The sequence below is a fragment of the Schistocerca americana genome, chromosome 2 (genome assembly GCF_021461395.2).
Source record: "Schistocerca americana isolate TAMUIC-IGC-003095 chromosome 2, iqSchAmer2.1, whole genome shotgun sequence".
Taxonomy (NCBI): Eukaryota; Metazoa; Arthropoda; class Insecta; order Orthoptera; family Acrididae; genus Schistocerca; species Schistocerca americana.
Genome location: NC_060120.1, coordinates 245,608,034 through 245,635,761, shown reverse-complemented (window position 1 = coordinate 245,635,761; position 27,728 = coordinate 245,608,034). Strand labels below are relative to the sequence as shown.

General features: G+C 44.1%; 1 protein-coding gene across 1 annotated transcript; it reads left to right on the top strand.

Moving 5' to 3' along the window:
* Positions 1 to 1,515: 1,515 nt before the first annotated feature.
* On the top strand, positions 1,516 to 26,290 carry LOC124596059. Its single transcript, XM_047135035.1, has 3 exons — positions 1,516 to 1,564; positions 11,183 to 11,347; positions 24,310 to 26,290. The coding sequence occupies exons 1-3, from the start codon at positions 1,516 to 1,518 to the stop codon at positions 24,663 to 24,665; spliced, it is 570 nt and encodes a 189-aa protein (XP_046990991.1). The 3' UTR covers positions 24,666 to 26,290.
* The last annotated feature ends 1,438 nt before the right edge of the window (positions 26,291 to 27,728 follow it).

Sequence of the window (27,728 nt, the reverse complement as noted above, 5' to 3'; positions counted from 1 at the left end):
AACATAATTTAGTGTTTTGTTAAGTCGGTATACTGGACTGCTCATGTAATTGGCTATTGATCTGACAGGTGTGTTTCTTTTATGACAGTTTCTGGACTGTGATCATGGTTTGGGTGCAGATACGTTCATCATGGTTCAGATGCTTTTTCTCTTGTATCAAATAAAAAATATGTTTTATTCAGGCCTTTTTAATTAGAGCTTGGAATCGTACAGTTGGGTCTTCATCTAATGAAAAATACAAATATCACGTATGATTGGAAACACCCAAAACTAGTCTAGGAAAATAAACTACTACCAAAAAGTAGCTTATGTCAGACAATTATCAATAGGACATATTCACAAATACAATAGCAACAAACTTTCACAGCTTTGAAAATCTCATGATTTATTTGGTATAAAACCGATGTATACTCAACCCATTATAAGCATTTCACTTAGCTCTAAGATGGTGAACACAAGTCTGCAGACAATGTCAGTGTTAGCATAGAATGAGTGAAGATTTTCACTTAAGTGTGGGAAAGTCAGTCTGTCTGTTTCTTTTCTTAGTGTAGCATCTATCTCTTTCTGTATTGACTTCCCTCTGCCTCCCAAAATATGTCACATTTGTTGCTGGCAGTAGGTTTGGTCAGGGTGCGAATGGCGCCTTTTCCTGGCTGGAATGTTTCTCAAGGGCAGGCAGGCAGGCAGAAAACCAGTCTGCGTAGGCTCACCTGCTGGAGGGTGGCTGACCAGTGTCCTTTGTTAAACTGAGGTTGTAATTTTATAGAACTCCCATTTTCGAGACTCTTAGTTCTCATAATACTGTATGGAAAAAATTGGAAATTCAAAATGTGAACTTATTCATATAAACGCTTTTACTAAACATTTTTTTGGGGGAAGGGGGGAGAAGTGTCCCGACCTCATGTCCTCCTCTCCTACACCACCTTCACCCTCAGCCCACTCGAATCTGTGTCTTGTGTGCACTCTGCGTATCCACTTTTGCTGGTTGGCAGCGCAGTATGAGGCAAGTGCAGAGTGAACCCCCCCCCCCCCCCTTCCCCCACCCTCTCCTATGGTACCTTGCTCTGCGCCTCACTATCCTTCACTGTCCCTCTTCGAAAGCGTCAAAGAAAACTTGCGCAGATAGTATCTAATTTTAGAAAATGTCACGACCTTAATGGTTCTCGCTACGATTTGTTCTCGGAAACGAAGAGGCTGTACCTAGTGATTCTTCCAGCATTAGAGCGGCATTGTTCTTCTCACCGAGTTTGCACAGCGATTCCAAAAACATGTTTACGTCACTTATCTCGTAGTGTAGTGCGAGCACTCGGCTGCAGTTTCCACCTTGTTTTAGGAACACTAATGCCGTATGTCACAAAGTAATCCGATAGTGTGACGAAGGTAGTACGCAACATTTACGACCTAGTTCGTCGGTAAGGTCTTAGAGATAATCTTGTTCCGCTGCAGAAGGAAATAGTAGCACCGTATAAAGGAGACCGCAGAACGGCATCTGTCAAGTATTTGCTTCCAGCCGCAATGATGAAGAGCCTGGTTTTCGCACTTGTGCTGGTTGCTGCAGGATTCGGTAAGAGAGACACAAACTTAGCAATGGAACTACAGTGCTGTTTATATGACAGGTATGTCGGGTACTATCGAATCAGTAAGTTTTTCCAAAACGCAATATTTTTTGAAGTTGTATTGAACATTCTTCACATGAAGATACCTTACTTAGTCAATATGCACTGTCTGATGATGTTCACCTCGATAGCTGACTGGCGCCGGCAAGGTAGTTCAGCGACTTCGTTCAGCGTGTTAGCTGCCTCCTGTAGTAAAAAACAACTGAGTGAACGGATCAACGTTGAACTTGAACAGGTGTCGTGGGACGTCCGCCCCGAACAAATACAACGAACAATAACGAACAAAATTAGATCAAGGAAAAAAGTGGTCAGCGCGACGGAGTGCCATGCACAGGGGCCCCGGTTGGATTCCTGGCAGGGTCGGAGATTTCCTCCGCTCAGGGACTGGATGTTGTGTTGTCTTCATCAACATCAACTCATCCCCATCGACGCGCAAGTCGCCGAAGCGGCGTCAACTACAAAGACTTGCACCAGGCGATCGGTCTACCCGACGGGAGGCCCTAGCCACACAACATTTCATTTTCACTGTCTGATCGAAAGTATCCGGACATCTATTAGTTGATATTAGTATGGTGTGTGTCCGCTCTTCGCTTTTGTGATGGCTAGAATCCTAGTTGGGACACTTTCGACGAGGTGTCTGAATGTTTAAAGATAAAAGCTAGTCCATTCTCTTATGCAACACCCGAAACCAGAGAAGGTAGTGATATTGGACACTAGGGTCTGGAGCAAAGTCAACGTTCCAACTCATCCGAAAGATGTTATCTTGCGGGCAGGTCGAAACTCTGGGCAGGCCAGCCCATTTCAGGAATTTATTGTCAATAAACAATTTCCTCACAGATGCCGCTTTATGACAAGGTGTTCTGTCATACTGATACTGTCATCGTCTCCGAATTGTTCCTCTGCTGTATGTAGTACACAGTCTTGTAGAATGTGTTCATATCCTTCCATTTGAGGGGGGACCACACCCTAACCACGAAAAACACCCCAATACCCTAATACTGTCTTCTCTGTACTCCACTGTGGCACTGCGCTTGATGGCATGATATCATTCACCACATCCGAATGCTAAAATCGGATTACCACAGGATACAGCATGGTTCATCACTCCAAATTATTCACTTCCAGTCATCCACAGTCCAGTGGCGTCGCTCTTTACGTTACATCTGACTACAGCAATGTGTTGCGTGTGAGGAATGCTCGACCACTGTAGCTCATTAGTTTTGATTTCCTACACACACTCGTTGATAGTACTATGCAACTTGTCGATATGATACGGTATTTACAACCACGTTCCGCGATGCTCCACGGTCCGTCAGTCACTAAACAAGGTGTGCTGGTTTCGGTTTAGCTTTGGTCGTTCCTCCGCGTTTCCTCTTCACCATCACATCACCAGCTGTACAAGGATTGAAATGTCCCTGATGGATTTTTTCCTCAGATGACAACAGGCGACTCGTCCTCGTTCGATGTCAATCAGCACGCGTGACCGACAAATTCTGGTGTTATTTCTACTCTACTGACAACACAATGCTCCATGCCTCTCTTAAAACTGGTGCGTCAACCTTTCGTGACATTTAGTGCTCAATTACACTTTACATAAGGGTATCAAGATAGTTTTAATCAACTAGTGTATATCATAAATGGAAGTGTAGCTTGTCCTTGCGTGTCGCTGTAATCGATATGGTACGATAGCAGTCCCTGCCCCATCGTGAAGACGGTTTCGGTTCAGAACTGCAGTTCGAAGATTGTGGGTGCCAAAAGAGGATATCACACTATTGGAATTCTTATGGCAAGTCACTGAAACAGCTGGAAATTGTGTGCCGCAGTGACCTGCTGGCCAGAACGTTCGTTCTGGAACGTTCCAGAATGTTGGAGAATGTTCCACAATACTTAGAATCTTCCAGAAGATTCGAGAATGTTCTGGAATGTCTCAGTGATGTGAAGCGAAGCTTCTTTTTCCCAGTAATAGAATTATAAAATTCTGTGTAGTAAGAATATACTTTCGTTTATTTTTAAGTATTTTTTCACCCTTCGCAATTTGGTCGTTTTAATTTTTGGAGGACTGCATCAGATATTAAATTGTAGTGTATAGAAAAGAAGTTTTTACTGCAAAAAGTTTTAACTGGATCGTAAATGCTTATAAACTTGAGCCAGTCCATCAACTCGCTTGGTTTGTCTAGGTATCTATCGATTTTTTCGGTGCTGGAACCTGCAACTGCTTGTTGCAAACTCGTGGATTCAGCCGTCCTCGGCATTATATCTTCATCTTATCATAAAATCATAGGCCTAGTACTAATCTTCACAGATTTAATTTTTCTTTTATTGAACCGATGCTTATTTTCATTTAATCGGCCTGTGTGCACACTGGATTTAAGAACTCATCTTTACTGAAAGACACAAGCTGCCTATTTAAATTTTTACCACGATCGTACAACACTGTTAACTGTTCATACTCAACCTCACCACAGAAAACATATTATTTCCTAAAACAGATTTTATGCTCTCAAAACAAATTGGCTCTGAGCACCATGGGACTTAACTTACGAGGTCATCAGTCCCCTAGAACTTAGAACTACTTAAAACTAACTAACCTAAGGACATCACACACATCCATGCCCGAGGCAGGATTAGAACCAGTGACCTTAGCGGTTTATGTGTTATCTGTTTTCTTTTTACGGTACGCTCCGAAATTGCTTTGTCAGATACAACCCAAACGTACTGCTCTGATAGCTTATCATTCTCGTTTTTATTACTTGGGTTAATCATTGTCAAAGTCTGAAATATAATCAACAATACCAGTTATATTTAAAGATAGACAAAAAATGTGATGTTACTTACTTGCAAACAAAACTCAACACGCCCAAGTGCACCAAGAAACTAGATAGGGAAAGATAAATTGCCACTACGAAAAGTTCTGTTGCATTGACTCAAAATCATGTGAGTGGCCTTGTTCCCCCATATCTCACATTTTAGTGATGCGTCAGGTGCTGTCACTAGTGCTATAGTTCAGAATTATCTCTTGTCCGATACAGTCGGCTGTCCAACGCTTGCCGACCTTTAACGTCCCGTGTAGAACACATCTATCCTCAGCAATAGTGCGACTGTAGGATACGTGGGAAGAGGTTGCCTAAATATCCAGTTTCCTTGGAACGGAAAAGCTTCTGTCTACAAATCAAAACAGATTTATAAAATCAGCTTGATGAAGGAAAATAGGCAGATTCCATATTCCTAATTTTCCGAAAGCGTTTAACACGGTGCTACAGTGCAGACTGTTACCGAAGATTCACGGATACGGAATTGGTTCCCAGATATGTAAGTGGCCGAAACACTTCTTGAGTAATAGAATCCAGTTTGTTGTCCTCGACGGCGATTACTAATCAGAGACAAGGGTATCGTCAGGATTGCTCCAGAGAGGTGTGTAACGACCGCTCCTCTCCTCTACCTACGGCAGCGATGTGACGGATGGAGTGAGCAGCGATCTCTGGTTGTTTGCTAATGACCATATTGTATAAGGCACGGTGTCGTCGTTGAGTGGCTGTAGGAGGATACGAGATGATTTAGACAAATTTTTTAGTTGGCGTAATGTATGGCAGTTAGGAAAATGTAACTTAGTGCACATGAGTAGGAAAAACAAACCTACACTACTGGCCATTAAAATTACTACACCACGAAGATGACGTGCTACAGACGCGAAATTTAACCGACAGGAAGAAGATGCTGTGATATGCAAATGCTTAGCTTTTCAGAACATTCACACAAGGTTGGCGCCGGTGGCGACACCTACAACGTGCTGACATGAGGAAAGTTTCCAACCGATTTCTCATACACAAACAGCAGTTGACCGGCGTTGCCTGGTGAAACGTTGTTGTGATACCTCGTGTAAGAAGGAGAAATGCGTACCATCAAGTTTCCGACTTTGATAAAGGTCGGATTGTAGACTATTGCGATTGCGTTTTATCGTATCGCGAAATTGCTGCTCGCGTTGGTCTAGATCCAATGACTGTTAGCAGAATATAGAATCGGTGGGTTCAGGCGGGTAATACGGAACGCCGTGCTGGATCCCAACGACCTCGTATCACTAGCAGTCGAGATCACAGGCATCTTATCCGCATGGCTGTAACGGATCGTGCAGCCATGTCTCGATCCCTGAGTCAGCAGATGGGGACGTTTGCAAGACAACAACCATCTGCACGAACAGTTCGATGACGTTTGCAGCAGCATGGACTATCAGCTCGGAGACCACGGCTGCGGTTACCCTTGACGCTGCATCAGAGACAGGAGCGGCTGCTACGGTCGCAGGTTCGAATCCTGCCTCGGGCATGGATGTGTGTGATGTCCTTAGGTTAGTTAGGTTTAAGTAGTTCTAAGTTCTAGGGGACTGATGACCACAGATGTTAAGTCCCATAGCGCTCAGGGCCATTTGAACCATTTTGAACAGACAGGAGCGCCTGAGATGGTGTACTCAATGACGAACCTGGGTGCACGAAAGGCAAAACGTCATTCTTTCGGATGAATCCAGGTTCTGTTTACAGCATCATGATGGTCGCATCCGTGTTTGACGACATCGCGGTGAACGCACATTGGAAGCGTGTATTCGTCATAGCCATACTGGCGTATCACCCGGCGTCATGGTATGGGGTGCCATTGGTTGCACGTCTCGGTCACCTCTTGTTCGCACTGACGGCACTTTGACCAGTGGACGTTACATTTCAGATGTGTTACGACCCGTAGCTCTACCCTTCATTCGATCCCTGCGAAACCCTACATTTCAGCAGGATAATGCACGACCGCATGTTGCAGGTCCTGTACGGAGCTTTCTGGATACAGAAAATGTTCGACTGCTGCCCTGGCCAGCACATTCTCCAGATCTCTCACCAACTGAAAAGGTCCGGTCAATGGTAGCCGAGCAACTGGCTCATCACAATACGCCAGTTACTACTCTTGATGAACTGTGGTACCGTGTTGAAGCTGCATGGGCAGCTGTACCTGTACAGGCCATCCAAGCTCTGTTTAACTCAATGCACAGGCGTATCAAGGCCGTTATTACGGCCATAGGTGGTTGTTCCGGGTACTGATTCTCAGGATCTATGCACCCAAATTGCGTGAAAATGTAATCACATGTCAGTTCTAGTATAATACATTTGTCCAATAAATACCTGTTTATCATCTGCATTTCTTCTTGGTGTAGCAATTTTAATGGCCAGTAGTGTATAATGCTCGAATACAATATTAGTAGTGCGCTGCTTGACACAGCCACGTCAATTAAATATCTAGTCTTAACATTGGAAAGCGATAGGGAACGGAACATGGATGTAAGAAAGGTAATAGAGAAGGAGAATTGAGGACTTCAGTTTCTTGGAGAATTCTAGGAAAATGTAACTCATGTGGAAAGGAGACCACGTATAGAACACTGGTGCGACTCGTTATTGGGAGCTGCTCGAGTGTTTGGGATCTTCACCAGGTCGGTCTAAAGAAAGACATCGAATTAGTTCAGAAGCGGGCAGCTAGATTTGTTACCGGTAGGTTCTAACAACACGCAAGTATTGTGGAAATGCTTCGTAAACTCAAATGAGAATTCCTGAATGGAAGAGGACATTCTTTTCGCGAAACACTGTTGAGAAAATGTAGAGAAACGGCATTTGAGACTGATTACAGAATAATTCCACTAGCATCAACGTACAGTTCGCGTAAGGACCACGAAGACAAGAGAAAACAGGGCTCGCACGTAGGCATACAGTCGTTTTTCTCTTACTACATAGGTAACAGGAAAGGAAATGACTAGTGGTGGTACAAGATACCCTCCGCCATGCACCGTATGGTGGCATACGCAATACAGATGCAGACAGTTCTAATGCTGTACGTGAAAAGAATCATGCTGGTTTAGAATGTAATACTGGTCAGCGGGAGAGTAATTTTCTCATATTTAAATTGATTTTGACTTGTGATAATAGTTTCTGATGTGAAACTTTTAGACGGAAGAGGTCTTATATCCAGTTATAACATATTTAATATCATTTATAAGACAGTTCGCTACCTCGAATAATCGTTATTTTTTTTCAAATAAGAAGATCATAATCTTATATTAGGAGTTATAAATTAAAAACACGCTAAAGACTACAGAAGAAACATTACAAAGAGATAAAAGGAGCACAATTTAGGTTTAGACAGATGCTGGGTACCAGAAAGGCATTAGCTGCAACGAAAATATTGTCCAGAACTGCTATAGATAATAAATTAGCTTTTGATCGCATATAGCATCATAAAATAATGTAGCCGCTCGGTTTTGTAGTTCAGAATAACGTACAATGTTTTGAAAACGTATACTGCAACGAAACTGTGTGGGTAACTTCGTATAAGCTGTCTTCAACTCAAGACAAATCAGGTGAGTGGCAACACAGGGCTGAGGGATATCAGACTTAGAAATGAACAGAAAGTGGATCAACAATATCCACTGTAATGACTGTGTTGTCGTAATTGCTGATGATACAGAGGATCTATAACAACTAATCGACGTAATTAGAGAACACAGTAATTAATGGGCCTAGATATCAATACCAAGAAATGAAACTTGTTATCATCCCATGGAACCTGAACTTAATTCGAGACCCTAGCACAACATTTAATCCGGCCTGTTCAACAGTAACGTTACAGCTTCCACTTGGAGTGATTCTGATGAAGAGGAAAACTGGAATGAACCGTTGCCTAATGTTCAGAGTGGGGAATCTGTATTCTGTATCAAATATCTTTGGGAAGTTGCCTACGCAGTTAAGGCAAGAAACTGGGATTCGCTAGAAATTAAGAAGGAAAAAAAATTCTTATAACCCCTCTTGTAGTCGAACATTACAGGATTGTTTTTCCTCCTCGTCTGCTTTAACCTTGATTTTTTTCTACATTTAGTGAAAGATGCGATTCATCACCCCAAATATACTACTCATCCGCCCTGTATCCTCCTACAATCACTCAACGACACCAATTTCGTATACTGTACAGAGTCATCTGTAAACAGATCGCTGTTCACCCCGTCCGTCTGATCATTTATCAATATAGAGAACAACAGGGGTCGTAGCACACTTCCATGGGACACTGACGACGATACCCCTGTCTCTGATGAGCACTCGCAATCGAGGACAAAGTACTTGGTTCTATTACTTAAGAAGCCTTCAAGCCACTCACATATCTGTGAACTTATTCCATATGCTCTTACCTTCGTTAACAGTCTGCATTGGGGCACTATGACAAACACTTCTCGGATATCTAGCAATATGAGATCTGCCTCTTGCGCTTCATCCATAGTTCGCAGGATATCAAATGAGAAAAAGGCAGGCTGAGTTTCGCACTAGCGATGCTTTCTAAATCAGGGTAGATTTGTGGACAGAAGCTTTCCCGTGGCAAGGAAATTTGTTGTATTCAAACTTAGAAAATCATCAGGAATTCTGCAGTAATCTCAAGTTAAGGCCACTAGCCTGTGATTTTGCGGGTTCGTTCTTTTATCCTTCGTATATAGGGGTGTCACCTGCGCTGTTTTCCAGTCGCTAGGGACTTCGCGCTGGGCGAGAGATTGATATATAAAATTGACAAAATAAGCTTATTTTGTCAATTTTATATATGAAAAGAGCGGCTCGGCTTCATCTAATCGAATGTACCATCACGTGATGTAACAAGGCTCACTATTTCTGAAGAAGATATTTTTACAAATATGGATACCTAGTTCAAAGGGCAACTGGTTAGCTGATTTTTGAACGTCTTCGGATGTACGTAGTTACTGTTTCGCAGCCATGTTTAACATTTTCATAACTGACTTATTTAGTTTCATAACCGAGAAAGATCTTTAACATAATTGTGAATTGTGTGGATCGGAATATTGTACCAATTTTGGCACCTCATTATGGAAACTTGGGAAATCTACCTGAGGAGAGCAATTAGACGTACTGGACGGTTTTAACAAAAAAAAAAAAAAAAGACGCTGAAACTGGAATTATGTTACTTGTCAATTAGTTACATCCATACATGTATTGGGGTGCCTTCAACTTGAAATGGCAAATGTTCTCGAAAACAGTTCGAAAAGAGATGGAAGACTGACAATATCCTCAAAACATTTATAAAACTATTCTTTCAGTTCTTGCAAGGCCACGGTGAATTCTTTAAACATCACACTTTCTTTAACGCCAGTGACCTTAGGAAAATGGACTGCCTTTGTCAAATGTGTCCCTTCTACAACGAGATATTCTTTTTAAGTGCATCCCCATCAAATCAGAAAGAAGCTATCTTGCAAGATTTTACTGTGAGCAATGTGCAGTCATGTCCACTTAGCCCGCCCTGTTAGCAGCGCCGTCTAACGCGCTGCTTCCCGAGAGGGAAGGCGTGCCGGTCGTAAGAGCTGATCGTAGGATTAGAGTGTGGCGCAGACCCCACGAAGCCATGAACCCAGGTTGTCAACAAGGCACTGTGGAAGGTGGCGGTGGCTCCATAATGGTGTGGACTGTATTTACATGGAATGGACTGAACCTCTGGTCCAACCGAACCGATCATAGACCGTCTGCAGCCATTCAAGGACTTCCTATTCCCAAACAACGATGGAATTTTTATGGATAACAATGCGCCATGTCACCAGGCCACAACTGCTCGCGATTGGTTTGAAAAACATTCAGGACAGTTCGAGAGAATGATTTGGCCACTCAGATCGCAGACATGAATCCCATCAAACATTTGTGGGACACAATAGAGAGGTCAGTTCGTGCAGAAAATCCTGCATCAGCAACACTTGCGCAATTATGGACGGCTCTAGAAGCAGCGTGGCTCAATATTTCTGCAAGGGACTTGCAGCCGCTTGTTGAGTCCATGCCACGCCAAGGTGCTGCAATACGCCCAGCGAAAGAGGTTCAGATGGTTCAAATGGCTCTGAGCACTATGGGACTTAACATCTGAGGTCATCAGTCTCCTAGAACTTAGAACTACTTAAACCTAACTGACCTAAGGACATCACACGCATCCATGCCCGACACAGGATTCGAACCTGCGATCGTAGCAGCAGCGCGGTTCCGGACTGAAGCGACTAGATCCGCTGCGGTCGGCGGCGAAATAGGGTCCGACACGATATTAGAAGGTATCCCAAGACTTTTGTCACCTCAGTGTATGAGAAGTCTTGTCTGCTGTTGTCCATGGCCTCCAGTGCTGGCCAAGTTGATGTCGCTTGCTTCACTCGCCTGCGACTCGACACACATTTCAGCCAACGCCACTCCTAACCAAGGCGTGGCGCTGTATTCGACATTCTTACCAGTCACGTGTACCCTCCCCGCGCCAGGAATGCGTGATCAGCGCTGGCACCAACAGACAAGTGGGACGCGAATTCAAAACAACGAATTAAATCAATTTCAAAGCACTTTGCATGGACACAGACAGATGTTTGAGGTTTTTATGGAGATCATGAAGGACGATAGAGTAATGTTATGATTGATTGCAGAAGCAGTACACACTTTACATACCTTCTGGAATTTTTAAAGTTATGTTTCCAGGGTCTACCTTTGACCTTCTCAACGGATGAGGTGAGAAGTATGCTCTTGCTATTACAGTGGCGCCGTATCCGCGCTATGAGGAGGTGGTGCGCAGCCCCAAGGACTTCGACCTGCTCTACAGCTCGACGTCAGGACCTCACAACGAGACGTGGTACTTTGCCTCCGTAGTCAACCTAACGTCCATCATCATCCCGTCGCAGATCTTCAACTTCTGGAGCTCAGGTAGGGACAGAGTTAATGGCTTCGAAGTATCTGAAAAGTATTCAGTCGTTACGGAATCTGTGGCAAATTGATTAAGTGCCAAGCTCGAGCTCCAAAGGTTCGGGGCTCGATCCCTGGTTAGTCCCACAATCTTTGCCTGTTACATGTAGAGTCTGGGAAGAATTATTGCTTAAACACCTCTGCACACCTGTAATTAATCTCATATCCCTACTGGAGCGAAACATACGGGATTGGAGTATATTTCTAAATCCATCACTTCAAGTTGGTTCTTAAAAGTTTGCAAGTAAGCTTTCGAAGGACAGTTTATGTTTATCTTCAAGTGCTTGGCAGTTTAGATTTTTAGCGTCTCCATGATTCTCTCCCATGGCTCAAAAACAGTGATCATTTGTACATCGGTTCTTTACACACATACAATATCTCTTGTTAGTCCTATTTGGTACGGATCCCACACACTTGAGTAATAGTGCAGCATGGGTCGCACTTGTGTGCTCCTAAGAAACTCTTTTGTAGACCGACTGCATTTTCCTAGTAGTCTACCAATGAACCTATGTCTGCCACCTGCTTTTTCTATGACTGACCCTATGCGATCGCTCTGTTGCATATCCCTAAAAAACTGCGGGTAAATTCTACACCACAAAGAACGGTATCCCACAGGGATCGGTTCTATCCTCGCTTTTGTTTACCTTGTACCTTGTACACCAGCGACATAGTCGCCACTGATTCCATAGTTTTCGGTTCGTCGACGATCTAGCGACAGCGACTCAAAATACACTCCTGGAAATGGAAAAAAGAACACATTGACACCGGTGTGTCAGACCCACCATACTTGCTCCGGACACTGCGAGAGGGCTGTACAAGCAATGATCACACGCACGGCACAGCGGACACACCAGGAACCGCGGTGTTGGCCGTCGAATGGCGCTAGCTGCGCAGCATTTGTGCACCGCCGCCGTCAGTGTCAGCCAGTTTGCCGTGGCATACGGAGCTCCATCGCAGTCTTTAACACTGGTAGCATGCCGCGACAGCGTGGACGTGAACCGTATGTGCAGTTGACGGACTTTGAGCGAGGGCGTATAGTGGGCATGCGGGAGGCCGGGTGGACGTACCGCCGAATTGCTCAACACGTGGGGCGTGAGGTCTCCACAGTAGATCGATGTTGTCGCCAGTGGTCGGCGGAAGGTGCACGTGCCCGTCGACCTGGGACCGGACCGCAGCGACGCACGGATGCACGCCAAGACCGTAGGATCCTACGCAGTGCCGTAGGGGACCGCACCGCCACTTCCCAGCAAATTAGGGACACTGTCGCTCCTGGGGTATCGGCGAGGACCATTCGCAACCGTCTCCATGAAGCTGGGCTACGGTCCCGCACACCGTTAGGCCGTCTTCCGCTCACGCCCCAACATCGTGCAGCCCGCCTCCAATAGTGTCGCGACAGGCGTGATTGGAGGGACGAATGGAGACGTGTCGTCTTCAGCGATGAGAGTCGCTTCTGCCTTGGTGCCAATGATGGTCGTATGCGTGTTTGGCGCCGTGCAGGTGAGCGCCACAATCAGAACTGCATACGACCGAGGCACACAGGGCCAACACCAGGCATCATGGTGTGGGGAGCGATCTCCTACACTGGCCGTACACCACTGGTGATCGTCGAGGGGACACTGAATAGTGCACGGTACATCCAAACCGTCATCGAACCCATCGTTCTACCATTCCTAGACCGGCAAGGGAACTTGCTGTTCCAACAGGACAATGCACGTCCGCATGTATCCCGTGCCACCCAACGTGCTCTAGAAGGTGTAAGTCAACTACCCTGGCCAGCAAGATCTCCGGATCTGTCCCCCATTGAGCATGTTTGGGACTGGATGAAGCGTCGTCTCACGCGGTCTGCACGTCCAGCACGAACGCTGGTCCAACTGAGGCGCCAGGTGGAAATGGAATGGCAAGCCGTTCCACAGGACTACATCCAGCATCTGTACGATCGTCTCCATGGGAGAATAGCAGCCTGCATTGCTGCGAAAGGTGGATATACACTGTACTAGTGCCGACATTGTGCATGCTCTGTTGCCTGTGTCTATGTGCCTGTGGTTCTGTCAGTGTGATCATGTGATGTATCTGACCCCAGGAATGTGTCAATAAAGTTTCCCCTTCCTGGGACAATGAATTCACGGTGTTCTTATTTCAATTTCCAGGAGTGTAGTACGGTAGAAGAAGGTGAACAAACACTTACTCACGCTCTAGGAAAGACAGGCCCTTAATACAGAAAGTGGATACTTTGCCCGGACCCTACTAAAAAAGAAGTCAGCTCTTTACACCTTACCAGGAGAATGGCAAACAGAGAATTGAATTAACGTGTCGAAACAAACAAAAAAAAAAAAAAATTACAACGTAGTCGACATCTTAAATATTTTGATGTGACTCTCGATAGATCCCTGGCATTTAGGAAACACATAGAACTAATAGAATATACACTAAAATCAAGAATAAAATATTAATAAAACTAGTTGGTGTTAGCTCCTATTTGGAATCTAATGCAAACACCTTAAGAATTGCAGCACACGCACTTGTGTATCCTGCCATCAAATACTGATCTTCTGTTCGGAGTAGAAGTTGCCATGCCAACAAAATAGGTATCCATCTAAATGACACCATGAGGATCGGGAGAGGAACTCTTAAATTCACACCAATAATCTGGCTGTCAATAATCGCCAATACTGCCCCTTCATCTCTCCGACGACAACAGGCAGTAACAAATGAACTGATAAAACTCAAAAGCCCCAGAGACTTACCATCTCATGAAACGCTAAACAGTTCACCACGCTCCGACTAAAATCTACAGAAAAAGCTGGGTAAACAATGGCTAACTCGCCGCAAAAAGCTATAATCTGAAAGATGAGTGGAAAAATCATAGACGTCTTTCCATACGCATAAGAAGTTGGATAAAATAGATAAGGCCATCCAACACCAGGGAGCGAACTAACCAAGAAAAACATGGAGCTCTCTCAACCGTATCAGAACTGGCCTCGCCGTGACCAAAGCAATGCTGCACAAATAGGAAATTACCGATGATGAGTAAAGCGACTGCGGAACGTCGTAACAGACACAGGAGCACATTTTGCACGGCTGCCAAAGAAGAAAATTCATGTGCACTTGGAAAGACCTCGTGGACGCCACACCTGCAGCAATTAAAAGATTGGAGTCTTTGAATATCCAACTATGATGGAAAATGGATATCTGGACTTCTTTTAGCTATTGCCGCCTCTCCAGCTTTCATTATTACATATACATAGATATCTATATATACATGTATCTTCTTGTATTGTTTCATATCATTTTATCTTTTTTGTATCAGTCGAATTGTATGTAATTAAAAAGTATAATTCTGTTAGCCATGTTGTTGTTGTTGTGGTCTTCACTCCTGAGACTAGTTTGATGGAGCTCTCCACGCTACTCTATCCAGTGCAAGCTGCTTCATCTCCCAGTTCGTACTGCAGCCTACATCCTTCTGAATCTGCTTAGTGTATTCATCTCTTGGTCTCCGTCTACCATTTTTACCCTCCACGCTGCCCTCCAATCCTAAATTGGTGATCCCTTGATGCCTCAGAACATGTCCTACAAACCGATCCCTTCTTCTAGTCAAGTAGTGTCACAAACTCCTCCCCAATTCTATTCAATATCTCCTCATTAGTTATGTGATCTACCCATCTAATCTTCAACATTCTTCTGTAGCACCACATTTTGAAAGCTTCTATTCTCTTCTTGTCCAAACTATTTATCGTCCATGTTTCACTTCTATACATGGCTACACTCCATACAAATACTTTCAGAAACGACTTCCTGACACCTAAATCCATACTCGATGTTTACATATTTCTCTTCTTCAGAAACGCTTTCCTTGCCATTGCCAGTCTACATTTTATATCCTCTCTACTTCGACCATCATCAGTTATTTTTCTCCCCAAATAGCAAAACTCCTTTACTACTTAAGTGTCTCATTTCCCAATCTAATTCCCTCAGCATCACCCGAGTTAACTCGACTACATTCCATTATCCTCGTTTTGCTTTTGCTGATGTTCATCTTATATCCTCCTTTCAAGACACTGTCCATTGCGTTCAACTGCTCTTCCAAGTCATTTGCTGTCTCTGACAGAATTACGATGTCATCTGCGAAGTTTTTATTTCTTCTCCATAGATTTTAATACCTACTCCGAATTTTTCTTTTGTTTCCTTTTGCCGGCCGCGGTGGTCTAGCGGTTCTAGGCGCTCAGTCCGGAACCGCGCGACTGCTACGGTCGCAGGTTCGAATCCTGCCTCGGCCATGGATGTGGTGTCGTCCTTAGGTTAGTTAGGTTTAATTAGTTCTAAGTTCTAGGCGACTGATGACCTGAGAAGTTAAGTCGCATAGTGCTCAGAGCCATTTTTTGTTTCCTTTACTGCTTGCTCAATATACAGATTGAATAACATCGGGGAGAAGCTACAACCCTGTCTCACTCCCTCCCCAACCACTGCTTCCCTTTCATGTCCCTCGACTCTTATAATTGCCATCTGATTTCTGTACAAATTGTAAATAGCCTTTAGCTCCCTGTATTTTACCCCTGCCACCTTCAGAACTTGAAAGAGAGTATTAGAGTCAGCATTGTCAAAAGCTTTCTTTAAGTCTACAAATGCTAGAAACGTATGTTTGCCTTTTCCTAATCTAACTTCTAAGATCTACATCTACATCTACATCTACATACATACTCCGCAATCCACCGTACGGTGCATGGCTGAGGGTACCTCGTACCGCAACTAGCATCTTCTCTCCCTGTTCCACTCCCAAACAGAACGTGAGAAAAATGATTGCCTGTATGCCTCTGTACGAGCCCTAATCTCTCTTATCTTTGTGGTCTTTCCGCGGAATGTAAGTTGGCAGCATTAAAATTGTACTGCAGTCAGCCTCTAATGCTGGTTCTCTAAATTTCCTCATTAGCGATTCACGAAAAGATCGCCTCCTTTCCTCCAGAGACTCCCACACGAGTTCCTGAAGCGTTTCCGTAACACTCACGTGATGATCAAACCCACCAGTAACAAATCTAGCAGCCCGCCTCTGAATTGCTTCTATATCCTCCCTCAATCCGACCTGATAGGGATCCCAAACGCTCGAGCAGTGCTCAAGAATAGGTCTTATTAGTGTTTTATAAGCGGTCTCCTTCACAGATGAACCACATCTTCCCAAAATTCTATCAACGAACCGAAGACGACTATCCGCCTTCCCCACAACTGCCATAACGTGGATGTCCCATATCCGTCAGCAATGTTACGCCCAAATACTTAATCGACATGACTGTGTCAAGCGCTACACTACTACTGGAGTATTCAAACATTACAGGATTCTTTTTCCTATTCATCTGCATTAATTTACATTTATCTATATTTAGAGTTAGCTGCTATTCTTTACACCAATCACAAATCCTGTCCAAGTCATTTTGTATCCTCCTACCGTCACTCAACGACGACACCTTCCAATACACCACAGCATCATCAGCAAACAGCCGCACATTGCTATCCACCCTATCCAAAAGATTATTTATGTAGATAGAAATCAACAGCGGACCTACCATACTTCCCTGGGGCGCTCCAGATGATACCCTCACCTCCGATGAACACTCACCATCGAGGACAACGTACTGGGTTCTATTACTTAAGAAGTCTTCGAGCCACTCACATACTTGGGAACCAATCCCATATGCTCGTACCTTAGTTAGGAGTCTGCAAAAAAAAAGAAAAGTTTAAATGGCTCTGAGCACTATGGGACTTAACATCTTAGGTCATCAGTCCCCTAGAACTTAGAACTACTTAAACCTAACTAACCTAAGGACATCATAAACATCCATGCCCGAGGCAGGATTAGAACCTGCGACCGTAGCGGTCCCGCGGTTCCGGACTGCAGCGCCTAGAACCGCACGGCCACCGCGGCCGGCTAGGAGTCTCCAGTGGGGCACCGAGTCAAACGCTTTCCGGAAGTCAAGGAATACGGCACCCGTCTGACACCCTTCATCCATGGTTCGCAAGATATCATGTGAAAAAAGGGCGAGTTGCGTTTCGCAGGAGCGATGCTTTCTAAAGCCGTGCTGATGCATGGTCAGCTACTTCCCTGTCTCAAGGAAATTCATTATATTCGAACTGAGAATATGTTCGAGAATCCTGCAACAAACTGATGTTAAGGATATTGGTCTGTAATTTTGAGGATCCGTCCTTCTAACCTTCTCATATACAGGCGTCACCTGCGCTTTTTTCCAGTCGCTCGGGACTTTACGTTGGGCAAGAGATTCGCGATAAATGCAAGCTAAGTAAGGAGCCAATGCAGTAGAGTACTCTCTGTAAAACCGAATTGGAATCCCTTCAGGACCTGGCGATTTATTTGTTTTCAACCCATTCAGCTGCTTCACAACCCCAGGGATGTCTGTCACTATGTCCTCCATACGGGAATCTGTACGAGACTCAAACGACGGTATGTTTGTACGATCCTCCTGCGTGAAAGATTTCTCAAATGCTTAATTTAAAATTTCAGCTTTCGTTTTGCTGTCTTCCGTTGCCAGGCCGACTGATCAGTGAGTGACTGGATGTAAGTCTTCGACCCGGTTACCGATTTTACGTAAGACCAGAATTTCCTTGGGTTTTCAGCAAGATCTCTTGCTAAGGTATGACTGTGGTAGTAGTTGAATGCTTCGCGCATCCCTCTTTTTACAGCAGCACGAATCTCTACTAACTTTTGCCTGTCCTCATTCTCCCGATCTTCCTTGTACCGCGAGTGCAACTGCCTTTGTTTCCTGAGCATTCTCCGAATTGCGCTGTTAAACCACGGTGGGTCTTTTCCGTCCGTAACCCACTTTTTCGGCACATACTTGTCCAATGCGTGATTTACAATGTGTTTAAAATTTGCCCATAATTCTTCCACGTCCATCGTACGGGAAGTAAATGAAGTTGATTCATTTACTAAGTGGGATGCTAACAACTGCTTATCTGCTCTTTAAAGTAAGAATACTCTGCTAACCTTCTTGACCGACTTTTTAACTTTCGTAACCATAGTCGTAATGAAACTTCCTGGCAGATTAAAACTGTGTGCCCGACCGAGACTCGAACTCGGGACCTTTGCCATTCGCGGGCAAGTGCTCTACCATCTGAGCTACCGAAGCACGACTCACGCCCGGTAATCATAGCTTTACTTCTGCCAGTGTCTCCTACCTTCCAAACTTTACAGAAGCTCTCCTGCGAACCTTGCAGAACTAGCACTCCTGAAAGAACGGATGTAGCGGAGACATGGCTTAGCCACAGCCTGGGGGATGTTTCCAGAATGAGATTTTCACTTTGCAGCGGAGTGTGCGCTGATGTGAAACTTCCTGGCAGATTAAAACTGTGTGCCCGACCGAGACTCGAACTCGGGACCTTTGCCTTTCGCGGGCAAGTGCTCTACCATCTGAGCTACCGAAGTACGACTCAGGCCCGGTACTCACAGCTTTACTTCTGCCAGTATCTCGTCTCCTTCTTCTGTAAAGTTTGGAAGGTAGGAGACGAGATACTGGCAGAAGTAAAGCTGTGAGTACCGGGCGTGAGTCGTGCTTCGGTAGCTCAGATGGTAGAGCACTTGCCCGCGAAAGGCAAAGGTCCCGAGTTCGAGTCTCGGTCGGGCACACAGTTTTAATCTGCCAGGAAGTTTCATATCAGCGCACACTCCGCTGCAGAGTGAAAATCTCGTTCTGGAAACATAGTCGTAATGACAACATCATGATCACTAATCCCTGTCTCAACACTGACTCCGTCGATGAGGTCTGGTCTGTTCGTGGCTACCTGATCTAAAATATTTCCATGTGATTTAGGTGCTCAAGACAGTTTTCGGATAATGTGTTCAAAAGTAATTCACACGACGGCTTGTCTGTACAATCTGTACTGAATGCATAGACATCCCAGTCTATACTAGGTAGGTCGAAGTCGCCTCCGACTAATATAGCATAATCCGGGTACTTCTACGATACTGAATGTAGACTCCTTTTGAATGATTCTAGAACTGTCACAGTGGAACCTGGTGGCCGGCAATAACACGCCACAATTAACTTAATTAATAATTATTTTTAATTTATTATTTTTAATTTACAATTAATAATTATTTTTGTCAACTGCAATGAAGACACCACCTCCTAAGGTGTCTAATCTGTCTTTCCGATACACGTTCCAACCCTCACTAAATATTTCAGAACTTCCTATCTCAGGGTTCAGCCAGATCTCAGTCCTGAGAACTGGGCGCTAATGACCACTGTAGCTGAGCGCCCTAAAACCGCAGAAAAAAAAAAAGAATCAGTCCCGAGAATAATTTGCGCGCCAGAGTCAGTATTGCCTCACCTGTTCCAGTATTTCTACGGAATCCAAACTGATCTTCCTAGAGGTCGGCTTCTACCAGTTTTTCCACACGTCTGTAAAGCCATATACTAGATAAAATAAATAAATTCCTCATTACGAGAGCATGCTAAAAAGTAACGCATCCGAACTTTTTATTTGAACATTATTAAATTTTTTTAAATGAAACAAAATTTATTGATATTCTGTAACTGCAAGCAAGTCTTCTAAGTGGAGTCCAATTGAGAGACTTGCAACAGGCCGTCGTGCCAGACGACATTATTTATTATTCTTCATGTCTACTTATTAGCAGCCGTCTGCCGCTAGAGGGCTCCCAACTACAGCGTGCAGCATCGCAGTCTGCAATGTAACTAAAAGAAATATGTCGGTGCGTGAGAAACAGTGTGCTATAATCGAATTTCGAATTCGAAAGATTCCATCCAGACATGGAGCACCCTCTCCTTCAGCATGACAATGCCATACCACACACGACCGGTGCGACATCGGCAGCCATATGACACCATAGGGTCATTGTCGTCGATTATCCTACATACAGTTCTCACTTGGGCCCATTCGATTTTCATTTGTTTCCAAAATTTAAAGAGCACCTTCGAGGACTTCACTTTGCTAGTGATGAATCAGTGTAAACAGAGGTGAGGTTGTAGCTCCGTCAACAAAGTCAAACATTCTACAATGACGGTATTAACAAACTGGTCTCTCAATGGAAGAAATATGTTCGTTGCCAGGGTGAAACAAACAGGCCCTATGTAGACATGAAGAATCAAGATGTAGAATGTTAATATTATTTGTTTTATTTAAAAAGCTTGAAGGGGTTTCACATAAAAAAGTGGATCCATTAATTTTTAGCACGACCTCGTAGACTGAGCTACAATTTGCCCAGTCTGTCTCTGTGCCTGCCTGCCTGTCTGTCTCTCTTTCTCTCTCTCTCTCTCTCTTCGTGTTGACATCGGTATCTACCTTCATTCATTTTGTTTTACTGCACAGACTTCCTACATGACAAGGTAATTCATAAACTGATTTTGTCAATGAGGAACATCACATATTTGTGTCGACATAGCCATATACAGGGTGTTACAAAAAGGTACGGCCAAACTTTCAGGAAACATTCCTCACACACAAAGAAAGAAAATATGTTATGTGGACATGTGTCCGGAAACGATTACTTTCCATGTCAGAGCTCATTTTATTACTTCTCTTCAAATCACATTAATCATGGAATGGAAACACACAGCAACAGAACGTACCAGCGTGACTTCAAACACTTTGTTACAGGAAATGTTCAAAATGTCCTCCGTTAGAGAGGATACATGCATCCACCCTCCGTCGCGTGGAATCCCTGATGCGCTGATGCAGCCCTGGAGAATGGCGTATTGTATCACAGCCGTCCACAATACGAGCACGGAGAGTCTCTACATTCGGTACCGGGGTTACGTAGACAAGAGCTTTCAAATGCCCCCATAAATGAAAGTCAAGAGGGTTGAGGTCAGGAGAGCGTGGAGGCCATGGAATTGGTCCGCCTCTACAAATCCATCGGTCACCGAATCTGTTGTTGAGAAGCGTACGAACACTTCGACTGAAATGTGCAGGAGCTCCATCGTGCATGAACCACATGTTGTGTCATACTTGTAAAGGCACATGTTCTAGTAGCACAGGTAGAGTATCCCGTATGAAATCATGATAACGTGCTCCATTGAGCATAGGTGGAAGAACAAACTAAAATGAGCTCTAACATGGAACTTAAGCGTTTCCGGACACATGTCCACATAACATCTTTTCTTTATTTGTGTGTGAGGAATGTTTCCTGAAAGTTTGTCCGTACCTTTTTGTAACACCCTGCATACTGCAGAAAACTACTATTGTAGGGGAGTCGTCGCAACAATTTGGCTTGTGAGATCAGACATCTTTCAAACAAATAGACTGTATGTTGTAAGGGCACTCATAGGCATGCTGCGTGACATAAAATCAAAATTTCACCATCAACATACACTGATGAGTCAATACATTGTGACGACCTGTTTGATAGCTTGTTTGCCCGTTTTTGGGACGAAATTCATCACTGATTCTGCGTATCATGGATACGACAGTTTGTTGACAGGCTTACTGAAGTATGTGGCGTTAGATGTCTACGCACAGGTCATGTAATCAGCGTTAATAACGGGCCGCTGACCTGCGTACGCGGTGTTGGCACCCGATAGCGATCCAGATGGGCTCCACAAGATTTACATCAGGCGAATTTGGACGCCGAGACACAAACGTGAGTTCATTATAATGCTCCTCAAACAACTATAGAACGGTTCTAGCTCTGAGACGCGGACGTTTATACTGCTGGAAGATCGTATCACCTGTCGGGAAAGAGATCAAGCATAAAGATGGTTCGCAGCTGGCAGCGTGTCTTCGATTACTGCCACAAGTCCCATACAAGTGCAGGAGAAGTCTCCCGTAGCGTAGTACAGCTCTCACCAGCCTGCGTCCGTGAAACACTGCACATTCAGAGCCGCCGTTTACCTCGATGACGACGTCTGTGGGGAGGACCATCGACCTAGTGTAGCAAAAATGTGATTCACCCGAAGAGCTGACTCGATTCCAGTGATCGACCACCCCTACATGTCAACACGTAGGGGTGGTCTTCTGCGCAGCTCCATGTTCAACAATCTACGATGAACAGTGTGCTCTGAAACACTTGTGCGTGCACCAGCATTGTCCTCTTTCGGCAGAGGTGCCACAGATCACCACCTATCCTACTTTACAGAGCAGACAAGCCTCCGAAGCCCATGTTCTGTGAAGAGTCGTGGACTTCCAACCATTTAGTGCCTAGTAGCAGTCTCACTATCTTTCTATATCTACATCTACGTGATTACCCTGTTATTCACAATAAAGTGCCTGGCAGAGGGTTCAATGAACCACTTTCAAGCTGTCTCTCCAACGTTCCACTCTCGAACGGCGCTCGGGAAAAACGAGCACTTAAATTTTGCTGTGCGAGCCCTAATTTCTCTTATTTTATCGTGATGATCATTCCTCCATATGTAGGTGGGTGTCAACAGAATGTCTTCGCAATCGGAGGTGAAAACTGGTGGTTGAAATTTTATGAGAAGATCCCGTCGCAATGAAAAACGCCTTTGGTTTAATGATTGCCACTCCAATTCATTTATCATGTCTGTGGCACTATCTCGCCTATTTCATGATAATACAAAACGAGCTGCACTTCTTTGAACTTTTTAGATGTCATCCGTCAGTCCCACCTGATGCGGATCCCACACCGCACAGCAGTACTCCAGAATAGGGGGGACAAGCGTGGCGTAAGGAGTTTCTTTAGTAGACCTGTTGCACCTTCTAAGTGTTCTGACGACCTTGGTTTTCTCTACCCACAAAACTATCTATGTGATCGTTCCAATTCAGATTATTTGTAATTGCAATCCCTAAGTATTTAGTTGAATCTGCAGCCTTAAGATTTGTGTGAGTTACCACGTAATCGAAATTTATAGGATTTCTTTTAGTACTCATATGAATAACTTCACATTTTTCTTTATTGATGATAAATTTCCACTTTTCGCACAATGCAGATATCTTATCTAATTCGTTTTGGGCATCTGATGACTTTACAAGACACTAAATGACAGCATCATCTGCAGATCTGCAAACAATCTAAGAGGGCTAATCAGATTGTCTCCTATGTCGTTAATATATATCAGGAACAATAGTGGACCTATAATACTTCCTTGGGAAACGTCGTATATTACTTCTGTTTTACTCACGAATCCAGTCGTACAAATGCGATATTCCGTAGGCACGCAGTTTGGTTAGAAGGCGCTTGTGAGGAACCGTGTCGAAAGCCTTTTGGAAATCTAAAAATATGGAATCAACTTTACTTCCCCTGTCGATAGCACTCATTGCTTCACGAGAATAATGAGCTTGTTGTGTTTCACAAGAACGATATTTTCTGAACCCGTGCTGACTATGCGTTAATAAAGTGTTTTCTTCGAGGTACTTCCTAATGATCAAACACAGTATGTGTTCCAAAACCGTATTACAAATCGACGTTAGTGATAAGGGCCTGTAATTCAGCGGATTACTCCTCTTTCCCTTTTTGGGTGTTGGTGTGACTTGAGCAATTTTCCAGTCTTTAGGTGCGGATCTTTCCGTAGAAGCTCACGTCAATAGCACGTCAACATTCGACCACCTTCGCCGGAGATACTCGTTCACAGCCTTTGCGTAATAATAATCTGTCCCTTGACAAAGTCGCTGATCTCAGTCCGTTTCCTTATATGCAGCCCATTTCTTCGCTAGGGTGATCCCCCATCCACCTCTCCTGTGCTTACACAATTTTCATAGCGCATTACTTGTCCGCAACGTCACCAGGCGGCATCCAACCTCATGGTGGGCAATGGTCATAATGTTTTGACTTATTAGTGCAGATGTTAAAAGCCACCCTTCCCTCGCCCTGTGTGTTTTTTTTTCAATTAGAGATGAGGATCTTGTGATCACATTGTCAGGACATACAATTAAATAAAATTTTTTGAAACTGATCCAGATACACAGCAATCTCCGGATCACAGCTTCTTTGTTGGTTCTTTTAACAGGTCCATGGACGAGTGGATCGTACAAAGAGGAGGTTGACATTTACGTGTACGAGACGGTACTCGCGAGCGGTTCCGGGTCGCAGACTTACTTGTTGGCGTCTGGCTCCTTCAACGGCACCGCCAGATTCGGCCAGGAACTGGACATCCCGCTCAGGAACGCTACGCTCAACGGCGCGCCCCCAGTCGGTCAGTACTTCAACGCCTACAGGGGCTACAAGTACACGGTCAACATCGTCTTCAAGAAGACCGGCATCTACCCGTGGTACACGACGAGGACTCTCTCCACCTACTCCGTGGTCTCGGGCATGACAAATGGAGTTGGAATTGCCATCGGACTGTCGTACACTCTTGTCTGAGAGGTTGTGCCAAATCAACGCATCGCTTTGGTTAGCTATGAGACTTAACTGTCGTAGAGGCTTGCAGACTGGGGCGTTATTCACTACTCCTGCTGCTATTGTGGTTCGTGCTACAAACAATTTGTACAGCCAACTCACTGCTCACAGAAAGCGGCCGAAAAATGCTTTCTAGGTCTGCATCTCAGCTTCAGTTTACTATCAAAAATATCAATGAACTGAAGCTGAGACGCACACATGGACAGCAAACATTTTTCAGCCGCATCCCAGTAGCACTGAGTCAGCTGGCCGCATCGTTTGAAGCAAGAAGTCATTTTCATTTTGTATCTGAACCAAAGATGTTAGGTTCCGTTACCAGTTGTATTAAGTATTTTAGTAATATTTTATTTCTCAGATTTCTTGTTGTATGATATAAAAGTCTTAGCGACAGCAAGTTTCGCTGAAATGAAAAATAATCGCACAAGCAGTTACAATGTGGTGAGTGTGCTAGCATAGATATTTCACTAAATTTGTTCAATGTATCCTAAAAAAAAAACCAACCAGGCAAGCTTGGTGCCATATGCTGTATACCCTCGTCACAAAAATTTGGCTCTTGTATGTATAAACAGAGCACGACAAATTTATGTATAATGGCTGAGACTGCAAGCCTTGTCATCTAATGAAATCTGTATCGGATGGTAAAATAGCATAAAGCTACATATGGTACAATTCAACTGTAACGAATGATCTGTAGTTGCTACTTTGCAGCATTTGAGGTAACTTATGAAGCACATTCACGAAAACGGTCACGCACGATATTAACAGTTGGTGTACTGAATGGAACTTCTGTTTAAATTTCTACAAATGCAATATATTTTCCATAAACAAGTAAAATAACCCGATAGTGTGGTGTCGATACTCGCGACTCCAGAGAATAAGCCGCGCTAGAAACACTCGTAGCGCAGCAGCTGTACGGGTTGGCAGAACGAACTATACCGAGGTTCGCCAGGGGCCGCAGCTGCCAGCCCATGGGCATCACGTGTGTAGACAGAGATTGATCGATGCACTGAGCTACGGCGGACAGTTCTCTTCAGTGTGCCGAGTTGTGTACAGTCTCCAGTTACCGCCGAGTCTACAAGCTGCAGTGTTCGTCCGTCGTGTCCAAGACTTAGGCTCCGTAGGTATCGTAGGCCAGCTGTGGACTACGTAGACATTACTCAGAAACACAGTGACAGGACTCTAAATATTTCAGAGAATCTGCGATAATTTCAATTGTCTGATTGTCTGTAATAATTTCAATTGTCTGAATGTGCTGGACATTTCATAAAAAGAAGTGTCATTTAAGTTGAGTATGTCTTCGTATTTAATAAACATACTTTTATTACTAATTGTTCGGAACCTTTCTGATTGAAGATAACCTACGCCGTCCTCCTTCTGCATTCCCAACAGGTAGTATACTGTGTTCGGTATCAGGAAGCTGAATTATATCTCTAGCTTCAAGGAAGTTAATGATCTATTGTTTTACAACTAGGTACATTGCTTTGCCACAGTTCCTAACTGAGACAGTCGACCTCAATTTCCCTGTCATAGAACGCGTTACATCTTATCTCAGAGTCGTATCCTTACTCAGGATTGGATCTGTGTAGTCGTTTGTCAATATTATTGCTGCTGCTGCTGCTACTACTACTACTACTATACTACTACTACTACTACTACTATGTTTTTGTTATTAGTAGTAATATTGCTGTTATTAATTTACAACCAGTAATGATAATTCCAAATGGAATTAGAGAAATGCAAGACCATACTTCCACTTCTTTCACTACTGTTACTATTGTTTATAACATTTTAATTATCATCATTTTATTGATCTGTGATGTAGAAATGTTACGAGGGTGAGTCAAATGAAAACCTTAAATTTTTTAAAAATATTATTTGTTGTGCAGAAGTGGTACAAAGCAGTATCACTTTTCAACATAATCTCCCCCATGCTCAATGCAAGTCCTACAGCGCTTTACAAAGTGCATAAATTCCTTTAGAAAAAAATTCTTTTGGTAGTCCGCGCAACCACTCATGCACTGCGTCTCGTACCTCTTCATCAGAACGGAACTTCTTTCCTCACATTGCGTCTTTGAGTGGTCCAGACATAGGGAAATCACTTGGGGCAATCTGGTGAGTATGGTGGATGAGGAAGACACTCGATTCCGGTTGGTGGAAGTGAACCCAGGTTTCGTCTGCAGCAACGATTCTTGCAAGGAAGCCATCACCTTCTCGTTCAAAGCGCCGAAGAAGTTCTTCACAAGCATCAGCACGTCGTTCTCTCATTTCAGGAGTCAGCTGCCGTGACACTTTGTGAAAATGGAGCACATCGTGCACAATGTGGTGTGCTGACCCATGACTAATCTGTAGACATGTTGCAATGTCATTCAGTGTCACTCGGCGGTTTTCTTTCACTATGGCTGCAGCGTTCTGTGGAGTCACAACTTGTTGTGCCTGACCTGGACGAAGAGCATCTTCCACTGAAGTCACACCATTTCCAAACTTCCCACTCCATTCGTAGACTTGCTGCTGTGACAAACATGCATCACCGTACTGAACCTTCATTCGTCGATGAATTTCAATGGGATTCACACCTTCACTACACAAAAACCGAATAGCAGAGCGCTGTTCTTCCCTGGTGCAAGTTGCAAGTGGGGCGGCCATCTTTATACTGGTACTGCGACGGTATGTGTGCATCTGCACTATGCTGCCACCTACAGGCCATTCTGCACGCTCTTTGTAGCACGCTTACCAACTTACAGGATAACGACGTGAAATTTCGATTTGTCATTACAGATTTAAGGTTTTCATTTGAGTCAACCTCGTATGTATGGAACCAAGGTGCAATGACGAGACAGCATCAACGCCCTAAACTCATCAGAGTAAATAAATCAGTAAATGAAATATTACGTGATTTGCGTTGAGCATTTTAATCCTCTGCATTGCTTAAATACGTGGCGATAATATGAGAGAGTAATATGAAGTGGAATAAGAACATGGTATCTTTTCCTTTCTTTTTTTCGAAAGGATATAAGCTCTTTCTTTCTT

Bases quoted from the DNA above. Each gene is read 5' to 3' on its own strand.
- LOC124596059 (XM_047135035.1), top strand. From the start codon at position 1,516: ATGATGAAGAGCCTGGTTTTCGCACTTGTGCTGGTTGCTGCAGGATTC. The intron at 1,565-11,182 runs GTAAGAGAGACA...TTGCTATTACAG, and splicing joins GCTGGTTGCTGCAGGATTCG to TGGCGCCGTATCCGCGCTAT. The intron at 11,348-24,309 runs GTAGGGACAGAG...TTCTTTTAACAG, and splicing joins CTTCAACTTCTGGAGCTCAG to GTCCATGGACGAGTGGATCG.